The sequence below is a fragment of the Hippocampus comes genome, unplaced genomic scaffold (assembly GCF_001891065.2).
Source record: "Hippocampus comes isolate QL1 unplaced genomic scaffold, H_comes_QL1_v1.1 scaffold1, whole genome shotgun sequence".
Classification (NCBI taxonomy): Eukaryota; Metazoa; Chordata; class Actinopteri; order Syngnathiformes; family Syngnathidae; genus Hippocampus; species Hippocampus comes.
In genome coordinates this window covers 1337582-1355706 of record NW_017805010.1, presented here as the reverse complement: position 1 = coordinate 1355706, position 18125 = coordinate 1337582, and the positions used below count along the sequence as shown (strand labels likewise).

The following is an 18125-nucleotide window of genomic DNA, read 5'->3' as shown; positions in this document are numbered from 1 at the left end:
ACTCACCCCCCACTCACCCATTTCATATAGCACAGCCACCTTATGCAGCATATGTGCTTATATCTTATATTTTATATTGCATTCTGTATTGTGTACAGTTCATCTTTTAAATTTATTTTGTCCATGCAAACACTTCATGTTTTTCTACTTTCTTCCCTCCAAATTTTGCTGCTGTAAATTGTGAATTTCTCCATTGTGAGACAAATAAAGGTTTATCTTATCTCATAAGATAAGATAAGATTAAAAAAAATGCATCCATCCATCCATCCATCCATCCATCCATCCATCGATCGTTTGGAATCGCGCTCCCAACTGCAGCGGCAGTGTGGCATGGTGGCCATCAATCACCGGATGTCCGTCTATAAATACACCTGCTTGGAACTTCCTCTTTCTCTTCCTCCCTCTCAGAGTCGGCAGACACGTGCGTGTTGGCGTGCCGCGTGCGCTTGTACGGCACAGAGTGGTGTTGGGTTTTGCCACGAGGTATGTGCGCTCTGTTCTGCAGTTGTATCCCTTCGGGCACAGGGCGCTGTGCTTTTGTTTATACCAGTTTTCACTCCGTCACAGCAGCGTGGTGTGACAGGGAGCTGGGCTACCTCAGGTGTTCCTTGTGGGCGTGGTGCACTTCCTGCGGTTAAGTTGTCTGCCCTTTTTACATTTCACTTTGACGGTCTGGTGAGGAAAGTCATTATAATTCTCTCCCAGCCATCACGAGTGGAGTCTCGGCGGAGCTTTCGTAACCCTACATTCAGTTGTATTTAACTTTTAAGAACAACACGTACTTTTTAAACCATTTATTTCGGCACAGTTTTTATTTGACTTGTATGCAACATATTATAATGTCATCATAATTTAAATTGAGGTTTTTATTGTTCCATGTTACAGCACGGTGTTCACGTTCACGCTATGCATCATGTTGCAGCGGCTTACAATAAATAATATCCTCTATATGAGGATAAAGCGGTCCGAAAAAATGGACGGATGAAGAAAACCTCTGCCTCATTTTTGATGAACACTGAGATCTGTGAGGCAGTGAACCGCCGTATGAGTTTATACGTAGGAGTTCTAAAAGCTGATGTGAGGTTTTGGCTTTAGCCCCCCCAGCCATTTCACGGCGGCGACATTGTGCCTTTGTCACGCCTCGCCGCTCGGCACTCAATGAATGTTTAAAAATCAGTGCCGCGGCCATGTCTTGCCTGTCAATGGGAGCGCCAAAAACAGCGGGGACCTGACTGTACAAAACAATGCCGTTGTCACACCGTTGTTACGGAATTACATTCAAAACACACGCCAGGGGCGACACGAGGGCAGCGTTTTTTGTTGAGTAAACAAGTCAAGCTGCATGATGGCGGCGACTGGAGGAGGATTAATGTCAGTGTGTGGGTAATCCGTGTATTAAAACTAACACATCGGTACCATTTTTGCTTTTCTTTCTTTAAAATGCTTTTCATATGCCCAGTCTTTTTTTTTAAATGATGTAAACAAGATGGATTCGGTGCAGTCATGGACATAAAAACCGAACTCAAGTGCAGGAGGTGGAGAGCTGGCTGCGCACACACAGACAGATATTCTTTTACAAAGCTCTTCCGTAGCTACAGGGGTGCTCATGACACGCGCCCGCAAACTGTCACCTGACAGACATACTGTGATGCCCCTCAGTCATTTCGTGCGTGGGTGTGTTGATGTGTTGCACTTACTCGGGTGGGAGCTGGAGGTCATCGGGGGGGGTTGCTCCACATGAGGGCAATAAGAGGCACTGGTCTAGTCAACCTCCCAGCTGTAGTGCTTGGCAGGAAGGAGCCGCGCGCTAACAAGGTGAGCAGACAGTTTGGGGAGGGAGAAGGTGATATCAGGTAGTGGGTGGGGGTTAACATGACACAGAGAGTCTGCGCCCCTCCACCTCCCCCGTCTCTGTGGAGCAGACAGGGACTGGTCTTGCAGCACTTAGAAGGTGTTATAAAGTGTCCTGGACCTTGCTGAGAGAGCAAACCATGCTGGTGCGACTGAGGGTTGCACTTTGGGCCAGGCAATTACTCTGGTTTTGACAATACATAAAAAAAAAACACAACTGGAAGAGAGAACAGCGACCCATTTATCACCAGAGATGCAATTGCATGGCTTACAGCGGCGAGGCATCCTTTGATAGCTTATCGCATTCTTTCAATATCAAGCATGATTTTCTGCGTCGCTTCGGTGGTAGCTCGTGCTATTAGTTGGACTTAGTACTTGGGAGGTTGTTTTCAGGTCCATAAACAGTGATAATTTTACAGTTTGAGCCCTGCAAGTCCCAGGGACTCGCTGATCAGAAAAGTATGAGTCCCATTATGCAGTTAGAGAGTCCCAAATTTCGAATTGTGAAGTGGTCTACTGATTCAATTGCATATGATAATAACGCAAACAACACCGATATACATTGGTAATAGGTTTATTTCTTATAAACAAATGCTGCAAAAATTTAAATCATTCAGGCATAGATTTGCTGAGAAATAGGTTCTTATTTCATCCCATGGTTCAGTCTTTGAGTTCATATCTCCGCAATAAACTTTCGCAACACTTGTTCGCAACATTTGTTTGAACGTTACACAACTTGGCAGTCGTTGCTTTCCACGAAGTGAAGGCCGTTCTCGCCAATCTCGTCTCGCGAGAACGGAAATCTCGTCACGCGAGATTACTTAACGCGAGATCAAAACAACAATGGCGGTGATTCAAACTGTGTTCGTTGCTGGAAAAAAAGATTTACCGTAGTTTTTTTTTTGACTCAGAAATTTCCCTGCGTCCCAAAAACGCACATTATTTGAAACTTTGCGTCTGGCGGGAAAATTATGCGTCTAGGACGCGGGACGCAGAGGTCACGAGATGGCTGCATAAATATTTGGACTTTGACGCAATTGTCAGCATTCTGGCTTTGTGTAACACCGCAATGGATTTAAAATGAAACAATCATGATGTGCGCTAAGCGCGGACTAAGCTTTAATTTGAAGGGTATTGACATCCGGATCAGGTGAACAGTGCAGGAATGACAACACACTTTTTAAGTGCCTCCACCTTTTTAAGCGATTGGCTATTGCCTCCTTATTTCACTTACAAGTAACTGATCGAAGGCCAAGAGTTCATTTCAAGTGTGGATGATGCATTCGGGGTGGGGAGCAGGTCAGTCCGTCAGTCATCGTTCCGTTATTATTTCAGGCAGGCCCAGTGCATTCATCGTCGCCGGCGACATCCAATCAGCCTCTCGTGCCTTTAATGTTAACCAGCATCTTGAGTGTTTCCATTTCAAATGCATTGCGGTGTTGGACAGAGCTGGAATGCTAAAAATTGGGTCAATGTCCAAATTTTTATCCAAATGAAGAGCAATTGAAGGTGCTATCAGGAGGCCACAGTTCTTTTTTTGGCCCTGACTGTTTTTGCTTTTTGTGACACGTTTCTGTGAGACACTTTGGGCTTGTGCCTCACGAGGATCTTTGTCATTCTTGTTGGCAGTGATGCAACTGCTGCAATCAAGCTTTTTTTTTTTTTTTTTTTTTTGCATGAATGCTTTAAAATAGATTTCAAAATGTCACACACTCCCCGAAGTGCTTTCACGTCGCCCCGGGTGTACGCACACCCCCAATTGGAGAACCGTAAGCTGTAAGTCAAATGGGTCCATGCATGTCAACAATCTGTGTCATGTTTCATGGTAAGAAATGATTTCCTCCTCCACTTTTCATGGATGGGGGGGGGGGGTCTCCGTAAATCTCCGGGTGCATCCTCGGCATAAAACAAATGTGGGCCTCACCCCAATTCGATGATCCTACGCAATCACAATCAACCTACCCGAGCCTGTAAACAGTCGCTCGGATGCAAAGTGTGGAGGCATTCTACCCAGTCTTGGGTCTTGCCGATCCTCAGCATTTTCTTTATTCTCGTCCTGTTTTGTTTTAACCTACATTTGGACTTCGACTGATTGACTTCAACACATATCATTTGAGATAAGTATCACTATTTATGTGTGGAATAAAATGAATGATTTATGCTCAACATTGTACCCCCTTTCATAGACCTCCGGTACTCTCTGCTCATAAAAATTTGATACTGTGTGGAAGCACCGTGTCAAGATCTGAAAATGAGCATTTCGCTTCGGACCACATATTAGAGAAGGTAAAGATGAAGTGTACCCGACTGGGCTGTTATCTTCATTTTATTAGCTTTCGCTGCCGCGCTCAAAGCTTAGTTTGCCGCCTGCATTCTAATGAGGGAGAAAACGAGACAGGAGGGGGGCGGAGGGGATTGCGTAACGGGCCCGTTATGTAACACAATGTGCACGCCGTTCTCTCTGCGCGAGACGCAGCAAGAGGGAAGGGTGCTCCTCGCTTAAAAACATCATACCCCCATTATGGCGGCGCATCTAATAATGGCGCGATGAGGATAAATTGTTTGGAAGGTGAGGGGGACGCGGACCCCTGGCTTGTGCTAGATTAAAACCTGACTATAAAGTGGCATTGAAGAGTGTTTGCTGGGTAATTAAAGTTCATAAAATGTTATTGCTTTCACCCTCAGTGCCCTTCCTGATGGTCGGGGATGAACTGTCATGTAATATTGGCTGGACACCTCAAAGGAGGGAAAAAATGCTAAGCCGGGGACAAAGAGAGTAACGGCTGAGATGATTAAGTTGTGTTGGTCAGCGTTTGATTTATTTCGGGAAGGCTCGTTAAAATAGCACAAAAATAAAGCCTCCTCTTGTCCATTCAGACAGCAACTAATAGGCCAAGTCTCACAAATACACAATAGAAAACAAAAGGCTCATACAGCGAGTACAAAAGGAGATATTTTTGTAGAAAAACAAAAGCGCGCATTTGACAGCCACGGATTCATGAGTAGTTGACCTTCACGCAGAACGTCTCCTCCGTCTTCTCCTCCAGGTTGTTCACGTAGACCAGGATCTCCACTGAACCCGCACTCTGGCTGGGGGCGAAGCGCAGTCCGATGGTGTAACTTTCTCCCCCATCAAGCTGAGCAGCCGACACAACAAAACAATGAAAGGATGAAATTTGTGTCTTTGGGAAAGGAGGAAATCAAACCAACTTTTCTCTCCGTCGAGCTGCAATTAACCCATGATTGTTGGCATATATGAATTAAAGCACCTCATTGATGCATTTAAGACAATTGATCACGCAGAGGTGCACTGAAACCCTGAATGAATGATCTGCAACTACAAAAATTTGCATTGTGAGAGAATTTGACACGTAATGAGCCAAGAAACCTTGGACAACTTTGATATGTGATTCAAAAGTATCCGTCGAACACCCTTTTCTTTTTTTTAAACCAATCAATGACTCTGATCCCTTAGTTTTCTTGAAAACACTTAACTAATCAACTTGTTAAGACAATTCATACAACCACATGCTTCCGGTTTATTGGAAAGAGTTTGGGGGAAGGCCATTTTTAGGTCCAACATGGTCCGTAAAGGCATGTTTGGATGACCTTTCGCCACCTTCTTGCCATTAATTACTTCTAGAATGAGAACAGAGTCGGTCTCTTCCAAAATTCAAGTACCGTATTTTCCGCAGTATAAGGCGCACCTAAAAATATTCAGTTTTCTCATAAGCTGACAGTGCGCCCTATAATCCGATGCGCCTTATACATGGAGTTAGAGTTTCTTTATATTCCCCATTGAGTTGTTTCCCCGCTAGTGTTCCTATGCCATCTCGTGGTGATTATTAGCAGGAACCAATTGTAACCTAAAAGGGTCCTGCCCGACACTAATCGTCATGTGCATTCGCCAACACACACTTCGCCAACAGACAACTACTTTGTCAACTCTGTGCAGCCATTATGAAACGAAGCTCATACCAAAAGCATAGTTAACTGCTGACTAAATGAAGGAAGAAGGAGACAAGCAAGACCTCGAAGGATATTTAGCCCCTTATGCATGTGAGCCCACGAGGTTTGTGTGCCTTTTTGTTCAATCAACTGTCTTCATAACGTTTGTCTTTCGTTGATTGTTTTGGAATGCCATTTGTATTTATGTTTCATGTTTGTGACCAGTTCTGCATGGCTTTGCTCAATACAAAGCTGTGTTGTGTTGTATTCGCATTAGCGTAGCACCATCTAGTGGATGTATAGTGCAACCGCAGCCACTATTGTAGCCACTATTCTATGCGCCTTATAATGCAGTGTTTTCATTGTGTACTGTTTAAGCAGTGTTACAATTAATTATTCGTATTATTTTTTTAATTGTTGTCTATTTGGGCCTTTTACTGAATTTGTGTGCAGCACTTGGGTCAACAGTGTTGTTTTTAAAGGGCTTTCTAAATAAAACTGGATTGGATTGGACTGGATTTGTCTGTTTTGACTGTTTCTGCTGTGCAATAAAGAGCTGAAAGTGCATCGGCCAACGTCATTATCCCCCCGCCCCCCCTCTCCATTTTACTCGCGCAGCAGTGAATGTCAAACTCATTTGTTAAATGTTGGCTTGCAAAAAATAACACACACACACACACACACACACACACACACACACACACACACACACAAATCAACTGGTTGACAGCTCGTAACTCCAAATAATCGTAAAATGGGAATATCGGTGGGGGGGGATAACAAGCATGTGTTATATATGGGATGGGAGAATCTTTGGACATTTTGAACTCCTGTTTTGTCGTACCAAAACGCAGTACTTGATAAGACTGAAACAATCGAACCTCTGAGGGATCAAAAGTCAATCACCTCCCCAGCATGAAAAAACCCACAACAATAAAGTTCTTAACAATCGCTTTAATCATGGGGGATCATCCTAATTACTATAAAACAGAACCGATTAAAAGATAATAATAATTAAAAAAACAACTCAACACCTTTGAAATACTTGCTGGTCGTGTTGTCAAACTAAATGAGTGACAAGTAATGGGCACCGGTAACCAAGAACAACTTTGAATTTCAAATGAGCGACATTGCAGAGAGGAAATCTTACATAAAATAAAGATTTATTCCTCCTCGGAGGCGATAAATACAAGACGCTTGGCCCAAGAGAACCGCGCTGTACAGTGATGTTTAAGTCTGGGCTGAGGAGCAGAAATAGAAAGTGCGGGCGAGAGCGAGGACACCGTTCTGCGCAGACACACTCTGAGTCCAGACTCTTTTCAAAGTGTAACAAATGTGCTCCTGGGAAGCAGATATTTAAGTGTCTGTCTATCAGCAGGTTCCACCAGCTGGTTGGAGGTGACTAGCCGCTCCACATTTTTGACCTGTCATATCACACATGGTCGCCTCGCGCAGCGGCCGGCTGCCTTCCTTGCCGAGGCGCCATGCGGTAGGTAGTGTGTGCGTGTGTTGGGTAGGTGTCGCAGTTACCACTTAATAAACTGGCACAACTTGTCCACTAAGTACTAGATCTGAAATAAAGGCAGGAGGTGATGTTTTCCCCTCTGAGTTTGTTATGGACACTTGTTACCAACCGAACTCAAAAGCTATTTAACTGGTTTTCAAGGAAACGTTTCCTGATGGATGTAGATTGGGCCAAAGAAGGAAATATCCAGGTTTGGCGTGGATCCATGAACTTGAGTTGAACAAACCTTTAAATTGAATTGACTTTCAAAATTTCCCATTGAAAGAAGTTGTGTTCAGAAGAAATTAGTTTATCATTGATAGAAGTCACAATGATATTTATTAGTATGATATAAATCCATAATCTCAGTTCTACTTTATGTAGACTGAATGAAATGTTTCTGGACCAGAGCCCAAAGTCAGCTGGAATCGGTTCCAGCTCACCTGTGACCTGAATGAGGACAGGCACTCAAGATGATGTATGGACGGATGGGATTAGTAGCCTTGGGGCCGCCGCTTTTGTGCCACGTCGTATTATTGGCTGCGCTGAGAAATTAGCCTCGAGTCTCTGGCTGAGAGTATCACCGTATTGTGGGAATGTGGGAGGAAACCGGAATACCCGGAGAAAACCCACGCGGGCACAGGAAGGCCGGAGCCGTGATTGAACCCGCGACCTCTGTACTGTGAGGTCAATGTGCTAACCACTCGATCACCAGGCTGCCTATATGTGTGTGTGTGTGTGTGTGTGTGTGTGTGTGTGTATAAAATATATTTTTTTGTGTATGTATTTTGTTTTCACTTTCTGCCATCCCATGTGCCCAATTTCCCTTCATCGTTATGTTCATTCTACTTCTGCATTATAGCATGTGACGGTTAAATGGGTCTACGTGGAGGATTTATACCCCCCAAAAGCATATCAGTATTGATTTCTGCTGCCCCCCCCGCACCCCCCCCCCCATGAAAATTGTGTTCCTTTATTACAAGTCATATGAGAAAGGAAGCAAAAGATCCCCACAAACTGTTAACTGCTGCTGGCAGGCTTAATGCTTTATTAGACACCTGGAGCGTTGCTAACATCATGAAATAAAACAAAGGGCCCACCTTCCTCTCTCTCAGGCTAATTGATGCCGCGTGGTCCCGGACAGGAGCAGTATTGCACCTTAATAGTTTATGTGGGAAAAGACTCCCATTGCATCTCACTGGTTTTTATTGTTAATAGGTTTTGTCATTTGTTTTTCCCTTTTATCACATCTCATCAAAAGAGCTGCAATCACGGCAACGACTCCTACTTGTGTGTGACTCAAGTCGGCTTTTACTCATTTTCCTTCTCGATGACAGAAAAGGTATTTGTGAGCTCGCTTCTGTTTTTTCTCAAGACTCAACATGAGAATCAAGAGCAAAGCTGTCACATACTGGACATGTCTACGACTGCGAGAAAGTACTACAATTACAGTAGGTGTTAAGTAAAAATGTTATTTACATACAGCATTCGACCTGTTAATTTTCGTCTGGATTTGCGAACATTTGTCACACACACGTGCAATGTTTTTTTTGACTTCTTCATTTTCTGACCATGTCTTTATTTAGTGTGACCAACTATGGAGGGCAGCTAAGGTCTATCCCCATTGCCTTTGGGTGTGAGGGAGACCACAGACCATCACATGTAGAGATGGACCAGCAGGAACTGAACCTGTGATGCCCGCACCGAAGTCACGTGAGCCGCCCTATTTATAAGATGCTCATTAAAATATTGAAGTGGCTTGAAAGGTCGCTCTGCATTACAATTGCGGGAACGAAATTCAAGAAATCACCTCAAAGTTGGACCTCAACGCTTGACTTCTGGCATGATGTGACAGGAGAGGAGGGCTGGACATTATGGACTAAGTTTCATGTCTCGATACTCATGTCAGTCATTCCGCTAACAATATGATCATAAGCATAGTCCTTGCAAGTAATCACAGTTGGCCAGTCAGCTTGTGTACTTTGGCTGATTTAATGCGATGTGAGCTGTACGAGCCTCCGTCAGATGATTGTGATTGGCTGGCTTTAGCTTTTAACTTTTAGACCTTTTTCTTTTCCAGTCATTAACTTATTGTTCAAATTGTTTTTGGTGACGCAACTCCGCTTGGCATTGTGCATTTTTCAGTTGTTTGTTTAATAACTGTCATATTTATGCGGTTATGTTATTTTCATTCTTATATATTTTTTTAATCCCTATACAGCTGATACTATTTTTATGATGCTGGCAATCTGACCGTGAAATGTAATGATTACATTTAAGGTAAAGTGCAAAAGATTGCATTCAACTTATATCCTGCCTATAATATAAAACCAGAAAGATATCATCGGGAATAAAATTGCTTTTTATATGGCACGTTTGCCCATTCAGACTAAATTTCCCTGTCTCACCTCACCTGGAATTTATCCTCCTTGAATTGGAGCAAATCCGGATGGTCGGAATGGAGCAGGAAAGTGCGGCCGCTGGTGTAAGGGTTGGTGTAGGTGATTTTTTTGGAGCTGCCACGACCACTGCTAACTGGGACACATACTTCAAATGCCTGCGTATACACACACACACACACACACACACACACACACACACACACACACACACACACACACACACACACACACGCACGCACACACACAGGGGCAATTTCACATGTCAATTGAACAGAAGAGTCACATTAAACCACTTCCTTGTGCAGCGACCCAGAAAACCGTATTGTAAACAAACCCCTTTTACAACATCTTCCGCATTATTTCATTTATTCATGCGCTGTCATTACCTATGTTTGTTTTGCTTTGCGTTTCTGGGATAGTTATGAATATTTGAACGTCAATGCTACACATCATTTCAAATGTATTTGGACTCGATGCAAAACCTTGCGTAAACTTGAGAGCTCACAACAGAGGTTCGGAATCTAAACTGGAAGATGTACAATGTGTCAGACGGTCAGAACAGGCCCCAATCAGCTGACAAGGTCACTATGTTTACTGGATGACAAGGTGAGTGCTTCTTTGATGAAAGCAACATGCGGCGCGTCTTGGCGGAATGTCTGGCAGAAGGCGACTTTAATCAATTCACCTTGGACAGCACAGGCCTGTTTACGTTGAGACACAGTAGCCAAGCGGTGACTAACTGCCTCTGGTCCACGTCCACCGCGTTCACGTACAGGAAGCGACTGCCTGCCCGCCATGGCTGCACCTTCAGTTGGAGCTCTTGCACTCCTGCGGGGGGCAACAGGAAAACACCTCCAGGGTTGACCTGTGAAGAAGATTTAAAAAAAATCAGATGATGTCACTAATATAGGTATGACCAGGAAAAATCAAAGCACATTATCCTCGGAGGAAATACCAATCACAAAATATTCGGGTGCAGGGAGACAGCAGGACATTGAAAATGAAAATGACTTGCATCGCAGTTTGTTTGGTTTTTGTTTTTTTGTTTTTTTTTAATCTGTTGAGAAAAGCAAAACTATTCTCGATTGGCTAGCGTTATCCCGTTTCATAAGACTCCTCCAATGCGTTCCACAGCGACTCAACCTGCTGAGAGTCACATCAAAGCAGCCACTGTGATGCATATGCTGGAATCTTTTAAAAATACATCTGTCGTCTTTTTTTTTTTTCTTCCCCAGGCTGTATCCTCTTTCTTCAAGGAAAACACGGCCCGTATCGGTACTGTATGCATGCGTGAGAATTCAATCACATGACTTAATTTCTAACAAGCAAGACAAATTTATTTGGGCTTGGAGTGAGAAACATTGACTGATCTAAACCCGATGGTGTGCATGCAACGGTACAAAAAGATTGGCTTTTGATTTCATTAGGATGGAGGTGCACACCAAAGCAATCCCAGATCCAAGTGCCCTCACCGCACAGTAAAAACTTGATCACCAGTATAGTGGACCACTTTATTTATTTATTCATTTATTCAGTGCAACCATGGGCATACCGTTGAAAGTTCGACCTTGTTTTATGCTATTTTTCAGTTTTCAAAGCTTGTAGCGATTCCATCTTCGTGTTTTATTTCAGACATACACATTTATTTCAGATTAAAAAAAAACAAGGATGCCATAGCTCAAGAACCTGATGTGATACAGACAAACTGAGATCAGTTTTGGATTCCGCACTTTTAAAATGAGTCAGTCTTCAATGAACATAACATGCACGATTTTTGAATATGAGAGGAAGTGGGAGCACCCAGAGAAGACCCACACGCAAGCAACGCAAGAAGATGCAAGACTATCACGAGAGAGCCTGAGCCAAAATTCCACTGAGGACCTCTCAATTATCAGGCAGACATCTTCACCACCGTGTTGGGAAACATTGTCTTTTACGAGAAGGTCATTACGGTCAAGAAACATTGTATGATATCACACTAAGTTAAGGCTTTGCAGAGTAAATCAAGACGTGCTTTGTGCAAAGGAAAGACATAAGACTAAACTAGTCAACTTCTTCTAGCATCAGGAAATGCCACAGTCTGCTACATATCTACATAATTAGACTAAAACGTGTTTGACGAGAGAGGAAATCCGAGAAAGAGACAACAGCAACACAGGCAGCGTGATGATGCTCCATCTATTAATGAGCAGCTGCCGTCCAAAAGTGCAGCAATGCATGCCAGTTTTTCGCTGCACCTCATGGTTCACACGCTCCAGCTGCCCCTGAAATATTTTCTAGAGAGACCATCCACTTAATGAGAGCAGGTACGCAGTCTACTCAAAGACACACGAGTTTTTGGCACGCTAACACAGACACTCCGAGGCAACGCGACCGCTACCTAATGATACCCTAGGGTCACTCGGAAAAACTAAGGGGAGCAGACTTAGGTCACATTTGAAGAACAAGATGGCGGTGAAGCCATTTTGATTCGTGAAACACTCAAAGAGCTGATGAGATGAGCTCGAGGCAGGATTGCCAACCGAGTGGCGCAAGCACACATGCAGGTATTTGGACCTTTCCTGGCAAGATGCAGACTTTGAAGTGGAGAAATGTAGAGACACATATAGAGACGAGCCACTGGAGAAGCAGTCACTCTAGTTGAATAATGATTTAATAATCATTTTAGAAATTTTGTTTTAAAAAGGAATATCATATTTTCCGCACTCTAAAGCCGAGAGTGCCCCTTATAATCCGATGCGCCTTATATATGGATCAATATTCTCATTTCTTGGACGTACTATTTTAAATGTTCTGTTAAGCGCTTGGTTACAGCTGCAGCAATTGTGAAAGCTTAATAAAAATAAAGCTGTATTGTATTGCATTCCCTTTCGTGTACCTCCATCTAGTGGATGCAAAATGGAACCACAGCCACTATTGTGGCTTCTATTCTATGCGACTTATAATGTGGTGCGCCCTATATATGAAAACAGTTTTAAATTCACTGACAAGTTTCATTCACTGAAGGTGCGCTTTATACTCCGAAGCGTCTTATCGTGCGGAAAATACGGTAAATGCTTTTATACAAAACAAACTGATGAATGACTAGTGTTGAAATCGGAGCCAAGTAAAAATATTTTCTTGAAAAGCGGGATCGGTAACAAAAACGCTCGTGTTATATCAACATTTTGATGATGACAATTTGATATTTCAGGGAGAATCATTCAGTCCATACACACGATTTGCTTTCACAGGCCACATAAAATGATGTGGCAGGCTAGATGTGGGCCCCGGGCCTTGACTTTGACACTAATGTTCTAAAGGCTATAAAAATGAAACAGAATTGTAGTGTGTGATTCCTTATTTATTTATTTTTTTGAATAATGCAGTTGGTATTTATGTTGGTTCATGAATTAGGGCCACCTTCTGCGGATTCTAAACAGAAGTGGCCATACAACTCCAAACCGAAAACCATTTTGCTATGTGAGTGCTAGCTAGATGGAAATGACTGTGCGGATGCTCTCAATAAGGATTACAGGCAGAGAACCGAATGTAACGAACTAGTAATAAACTGGAACCAGAATCAAATGAGAGCGATCCTGTAACTTTCTTGGCACTACATTTACAAACTGGCAGTATACCTCAATCTCCTGCGGATGTGATGAGAAACATTTGACCTTGCGAGCAGCCTGCCTCCCCCTCAGCACCAGTGATTGACAACTCCGCTGGCCGGTGACACAGCTGACATCCACCCGCTCCACAAAGTGCACGTAAACCTGCCAGATCTGCGAAGGGGCGGCCATCCACTTATCACTGTGGACGGAAAACATCATCAGGAACAAATACAGTAAATGAAAGCATCCCCGCCACCCCCACTCCTCGAAGGCATCAATAGGTCAAAGATGAGGGAGGCTGATCTCCTGGCGCACTTGCATTTTAATGATCAGCCAACGCTTGTCACCACCGTCCTTCATCATCATCATCAGCATCCTCATTCTCATCGTCATCATCTTCCTCCCACTGCTGAGGCGAAGGGAATTCAAGTCTCAGCGGCTTGAGCCGAGACTGAGGGCTGTGAGTGGGAGGCGATGTAGTCACATACTCAGCACTGCTCCGTGACTACAGCACTTAAAGAGCATTCAGAGTCCTTTTGGAAGATGCTTTAAGTCATTTGGGGAATTTTGACGCTGAGCAAGAATGTCCCTTTTGTCCAAATATTTCCACCAGGCAACTTCCATATGAAAGACACGGCGTGGGATGATTATTGTGTTCCCTCAGACAACGGCAGTAAAAGCCCATTGTACACGTTAATTAAACAGCAGAGAGAAGTAGTACGTAACGGTAATCATTTTAAGTGAGTCCCAATACTGGATGTGATATAACTTATGAGACACCGTATTTTATCACCTCCACATATTATGAATAAACAAAACTAGAAAATCAGTGGTTACTGACAACCACCACTAATTCATATGTGCCCTCCAGGTTTGTTCGCCAAAATAATCGGGATCCAACAACAAGGTCATCTGAAATAAAAAATTTGGGATGCTGTCGAATCTTTACCGCAATTAATGAAAGAAATTAGTCATTACAAAGGATGAAATCCAAGGTACTATTTAAAACACATTTTGAATCCAATTCTGACCGTCATATGCCCGAAAATCTGTTTTTTGTTCTTTGTTCTCAATTTTTCTTTTGAATAGATTTTACTAATCTATTCAATTTTATGCTGTACTTGTGTGCGCCAAAGGGCATCTTAAAATAAAATGCATAATTCTTCTTTCAAACACCAAATTTGAACATGGTTCAAATACATTTGTGACCTCAAAAACCTTCAATGATGTATGAATAAACCACTCCAAATTCTCTCCCAAACAACACCACTTAATTAACATTCTACACCAGACCATAACTGCAAATATGTCAAAATTTGACCCCTCTGACAGAGAAAAAAAAAAAAAAATCGAGCATTGCTGTCATCATAAAAGCTGTTTTTGCAGGACATTCATAAAATAGTCAAGACACTCGTCAATATGAATGCTATTTCTATCCATTTACTTCACACCATGACAATTAGATATTTTTAAATTCATTTTCCCTCTTTCATGTACGAGCAATAACCCTGAAGGACGGAAAAAAACTGAATTTGAATCAGCATTTTTTTTCCCGTATTGTGCAGCTGTGTCTAATGGGGCCACTGTAAGAATACTTACGTGAAAACCATCACAAAGAACATTTTGATGTTGGGACTCGGACCTCCGGGTACTTTCAAGTACACATCCTGAGGCTCTCCTGGCACCTAGTGACGAGTAAAACCAATAAATGGGTAAAAGTAAGGGGGGAAATAAGCGGGCAGAAATTACCATAAATAACAGACAAGCATGTTGAAAGCATTCAATTGGGTAAAGACTTGAGCCTTCTTTGTGCTTCAGAAAAGGTACTCAGCTCATGACAAAGAATGCTAGAATAGCACTCTGCCTTTGAACAATGGATGGTGCTGAAGCTATCACTTTAGTAATTAATCCCCCTGCTTACATTAGTGTGGGCGGAAACGCTTATATACTGTGGAAAAGTGAGTCATTCTCTCACCATCATTCGGGTCTGACAGATGACGTTTGGGTCACTGCAGCGTACAGAAATGTGAGTCTCGGCATCCGTGCCTCCGACGGCTTCGCACGTTAAAAAGAAAGATCAGATTTTAAAACGGCATATTAGTGCACAAATGGATAAGCAGAATGAGAATCACCTTTGATCAAGTACCGTATTTTCCGCACTATAAGGTGCTTCAGAGTATAAGGCGCACCTTTACTGAATGGCCTATTTTAAAACTGTTTTCATATATAGAGCGCACCGCATTATAAGGCACATGAAATAGAAGCTAAAATAGTGGCTGCGGTTGCCTGACGCATCCACTAGAGGGAGCTACGCTAAAGGCAATACAATACAAAACAGCTTTATTTATTTCGAGTTTTCACAACTTTACAGAGAATTTAAAATACTACGTCCAAGAGATCAGAATATCGATCCATATATAAGGTGCAACGGATAATAAAGCGCGCTGTCGGCTTTTGAGAAAATTGAATGCTTTTTGGTGCGCCTTATAGTGCGGAAAATACGGGAATATGACTCCAGTAGTTGGAGTCACTTTAATCCTCTCACAAAGAAGCTTCACAAAAATATACATTTAGGACATAAACACAGGAGTACAAAATATATAAACCAGTCGTGGGTTCGGAGCGGCATGGCATCCATTGCTATTTCTCAAAGCATCGAAAAAAAAAAAAATTGTAATTTTACAAGAACGTTCATAAAGGGCTTTATAAGATGCAGTGACTTGAAAATTGCTACCGTAAACAGAAATACATTTGGTAGCGTGCAGTAGTCATCTGTGCTACCAGAGAGGGTGTGCCAGGGCGGCAAGCGGATGGCCTTCTTGAGGAAACTGAGTTGTGGGTGGTAAAGTCGGAACGTCTGATCGACAATGTGAGGCGATGGCTCCACGATCACCTGGCAGATGGCGATGGGGTCACCGTTTTCTGCTTTGAAAGAAACCTGGAGATAGATGGTGAAGTAAGTTCGCTCGAATGATTTGGTTGATTTCAGTACATACGTGTGTTATTTTACAACCAACATTTTTTGCTTGCGATACCGGCATTCAGCATCTTAAAAGGTTTCAGTGTCACTCTCTATTTTGGTCAACACTGGACATTTTACTATTTTAAACAAGACAGAAAATACCTTTTGGTATAATGCTGTTAACAGAGGGCAGTGGTGGCTTAAACCTCTCTGCTGTGGCTATGCTAACACTCAAATTAAGATTTGAAACATGTAACAACTTCCATTCGCAGATATCCGATCTGCAAGTTAACAAATCTAAAAGTGCCAACACCAGGTAGTGACAACATGGGAGTAAACAATAATAAAAAGAAACATTAAAAATAACAAACGTTAAACACTCGATCAATTTTGTTTGCCTGGACTGAACCGTCGGCATTACTCGCTGGTCGCTGTTTACAATTATTTATTTAATGAATGAAATATATCTAATCTATCATATTCCAGAATGAATAATTATTCTATAGTCTCATTGTTATGGTTCTTGTCAGTGTTATAGATTTACAGTGGTACCTCTACTTACGAACGTCTCTTCATACGAAATTTTCAAGTTACCAAACGCCTCAACAGGAAAATATTGCCTCTTGTTACGAAAGAAATTTCAAGATACGAAAGGTAAAAATACAGTATGGGCTACTACTCGCAGCTCCGAGTTTCCTTAACGCAACATACATGTAGCTGCTCTGCCATTGGCTATTACCTAGCATCTTCCTGGCATCCCATTGGCTAAGCGGGACCTCTACCGTATGTGTCTATGTGTGTGGATAGATAAATAGATAGATATGTGTCGATGCAGCGTCCTTGTCATTCGGTTATGAGGCATTCCGATAGTTTTACGTAAGTGTGAATTGCCCAGAAAAAGTGTTCACCATTTTCATTCTTTACTCTCTTCTTTGTTTTTTACTCTCATTTATTGTATTAATTAATCTAATTGAAACATGTGTTTGTCACATATTTTGATGCATTTACATGCTTTCGAAAACATGCCTGAATTTTGGGGGGTCGTGGAACGGATTAGGGCATTTACATGGAAAACGCGTCTCTACTTAGAAAAATTTTCTAGTTACAAAATTTCTTCCAGAACCAATTAATTTCATAAGTAGAGGTACCAATATACTTTTTAATATGTTTACTGTTGTTTGGGCTGATGTCGGTATCTGATTCATGTCTGATTTGTATCCACATTTGGAAGAAGAATTATTGTAATGCTTCTATGAAGCAGATTTGAATTGTGTCACTTGAGAAGAATACAATCTCAATAATTACACTTGAGCCATATTGCGTCAACCCAGCCTAAGTTGCTGCGTGTGTGATGAATATTCTCTTCAGTCACCCACGTCCTGCAGCACAAACCATAGCGATATATCGAGTATATAAAACAGGGGTCCCCAAACTACGGCCCGCGGGCCGGATCCGGCCCGCAGCTTTAAACCTTTGATTTATTTTTCATCGATGTGGATTTGTCTTTGATCATAAAGTTGGGCTTTTGCAATAAAATGTTCCTTAGTTCTGAACCGTTTTCATTATTAACTATTAATTAGTATCTATTTCATAAACACAGATACAATAATGTGACATTTGGTGCATCTTTCTGTGCCGTTATCTGGCAACGCCAGAAAAAAAAATCCGAAACCGGCCCCTCTCTCAGAGAACGGGATCATGGCGAAAAGGTTCGGTAAGAGAAAAATAGAATGCGGGGTATTTAAACCAAAGTGGACAAACGATGTTTTTGTTTTTGTTTCTTTCAGCGCAAAGAAACGTCTGTCAGTCTCATCTGTCAAGAGGCGGCTTCATTTTGTGTGGGTTTCTGGAAAACAATCCATTTT

General features: G+C 42.4%; 1 protein-coding gene and 1 long non-coding RNA gene across 3 annotated transcripts in view; one reads left to right on the top strand and one right to left on the bottom strand.

Annotated features, from left to right (window-relative positions):
* Positions 1-302: 302 nt before the first annotated feature.
* LOC109511779 (uncharacterized) lies at positions 303-4125 on the top strand. The gene is made up of 3 exons (XR_002167388.1): positions 303-483; positions 568-633; positions 4038-4125. It is a non-coding gene; the product is annotated as an uncharacterized LOC109511779 (long non-coding RNA).
* nphp4 (nephronophthisis 4) overlaps positions 3380-18125 on the bottom strand; it is a 124089-nt gene continuing 109343 nt past the window's right edge. Inside the window, exons 23-29 of one of the 2 annotated variants that reach the window (XM_019863074.1) lie at positions 16080-16236; positions 15274-15353; positions 14898-14983; positions 13326-13497; positions 10391-10570; positions 9712-9860; positions 3380-4988 (exon numbers count right to left, since the gene is read on the bottom strand). In XM_019863074.1, coding sequence (XP_019718633.1) covers positions 4904-4988; positions 9712-9860; positions 10391-10570; positions 13326-13497; positions 14898-14983; positions 15274-15353; positions 16080-16236 — 909 coding nt within the window. In that variant the 3' untranslated portion in view covers positions 3380-4903. The remainder of the gene's footprint in view (positions 4989-9711; positions 9861-10390; positions 10571-13325; positions 13498-14897; positions 14984-15273; positions 15354-16079; positions 16237-18125) is intronic. The other variant, XM_019863072.1, reaches the window with a different exon arrangement.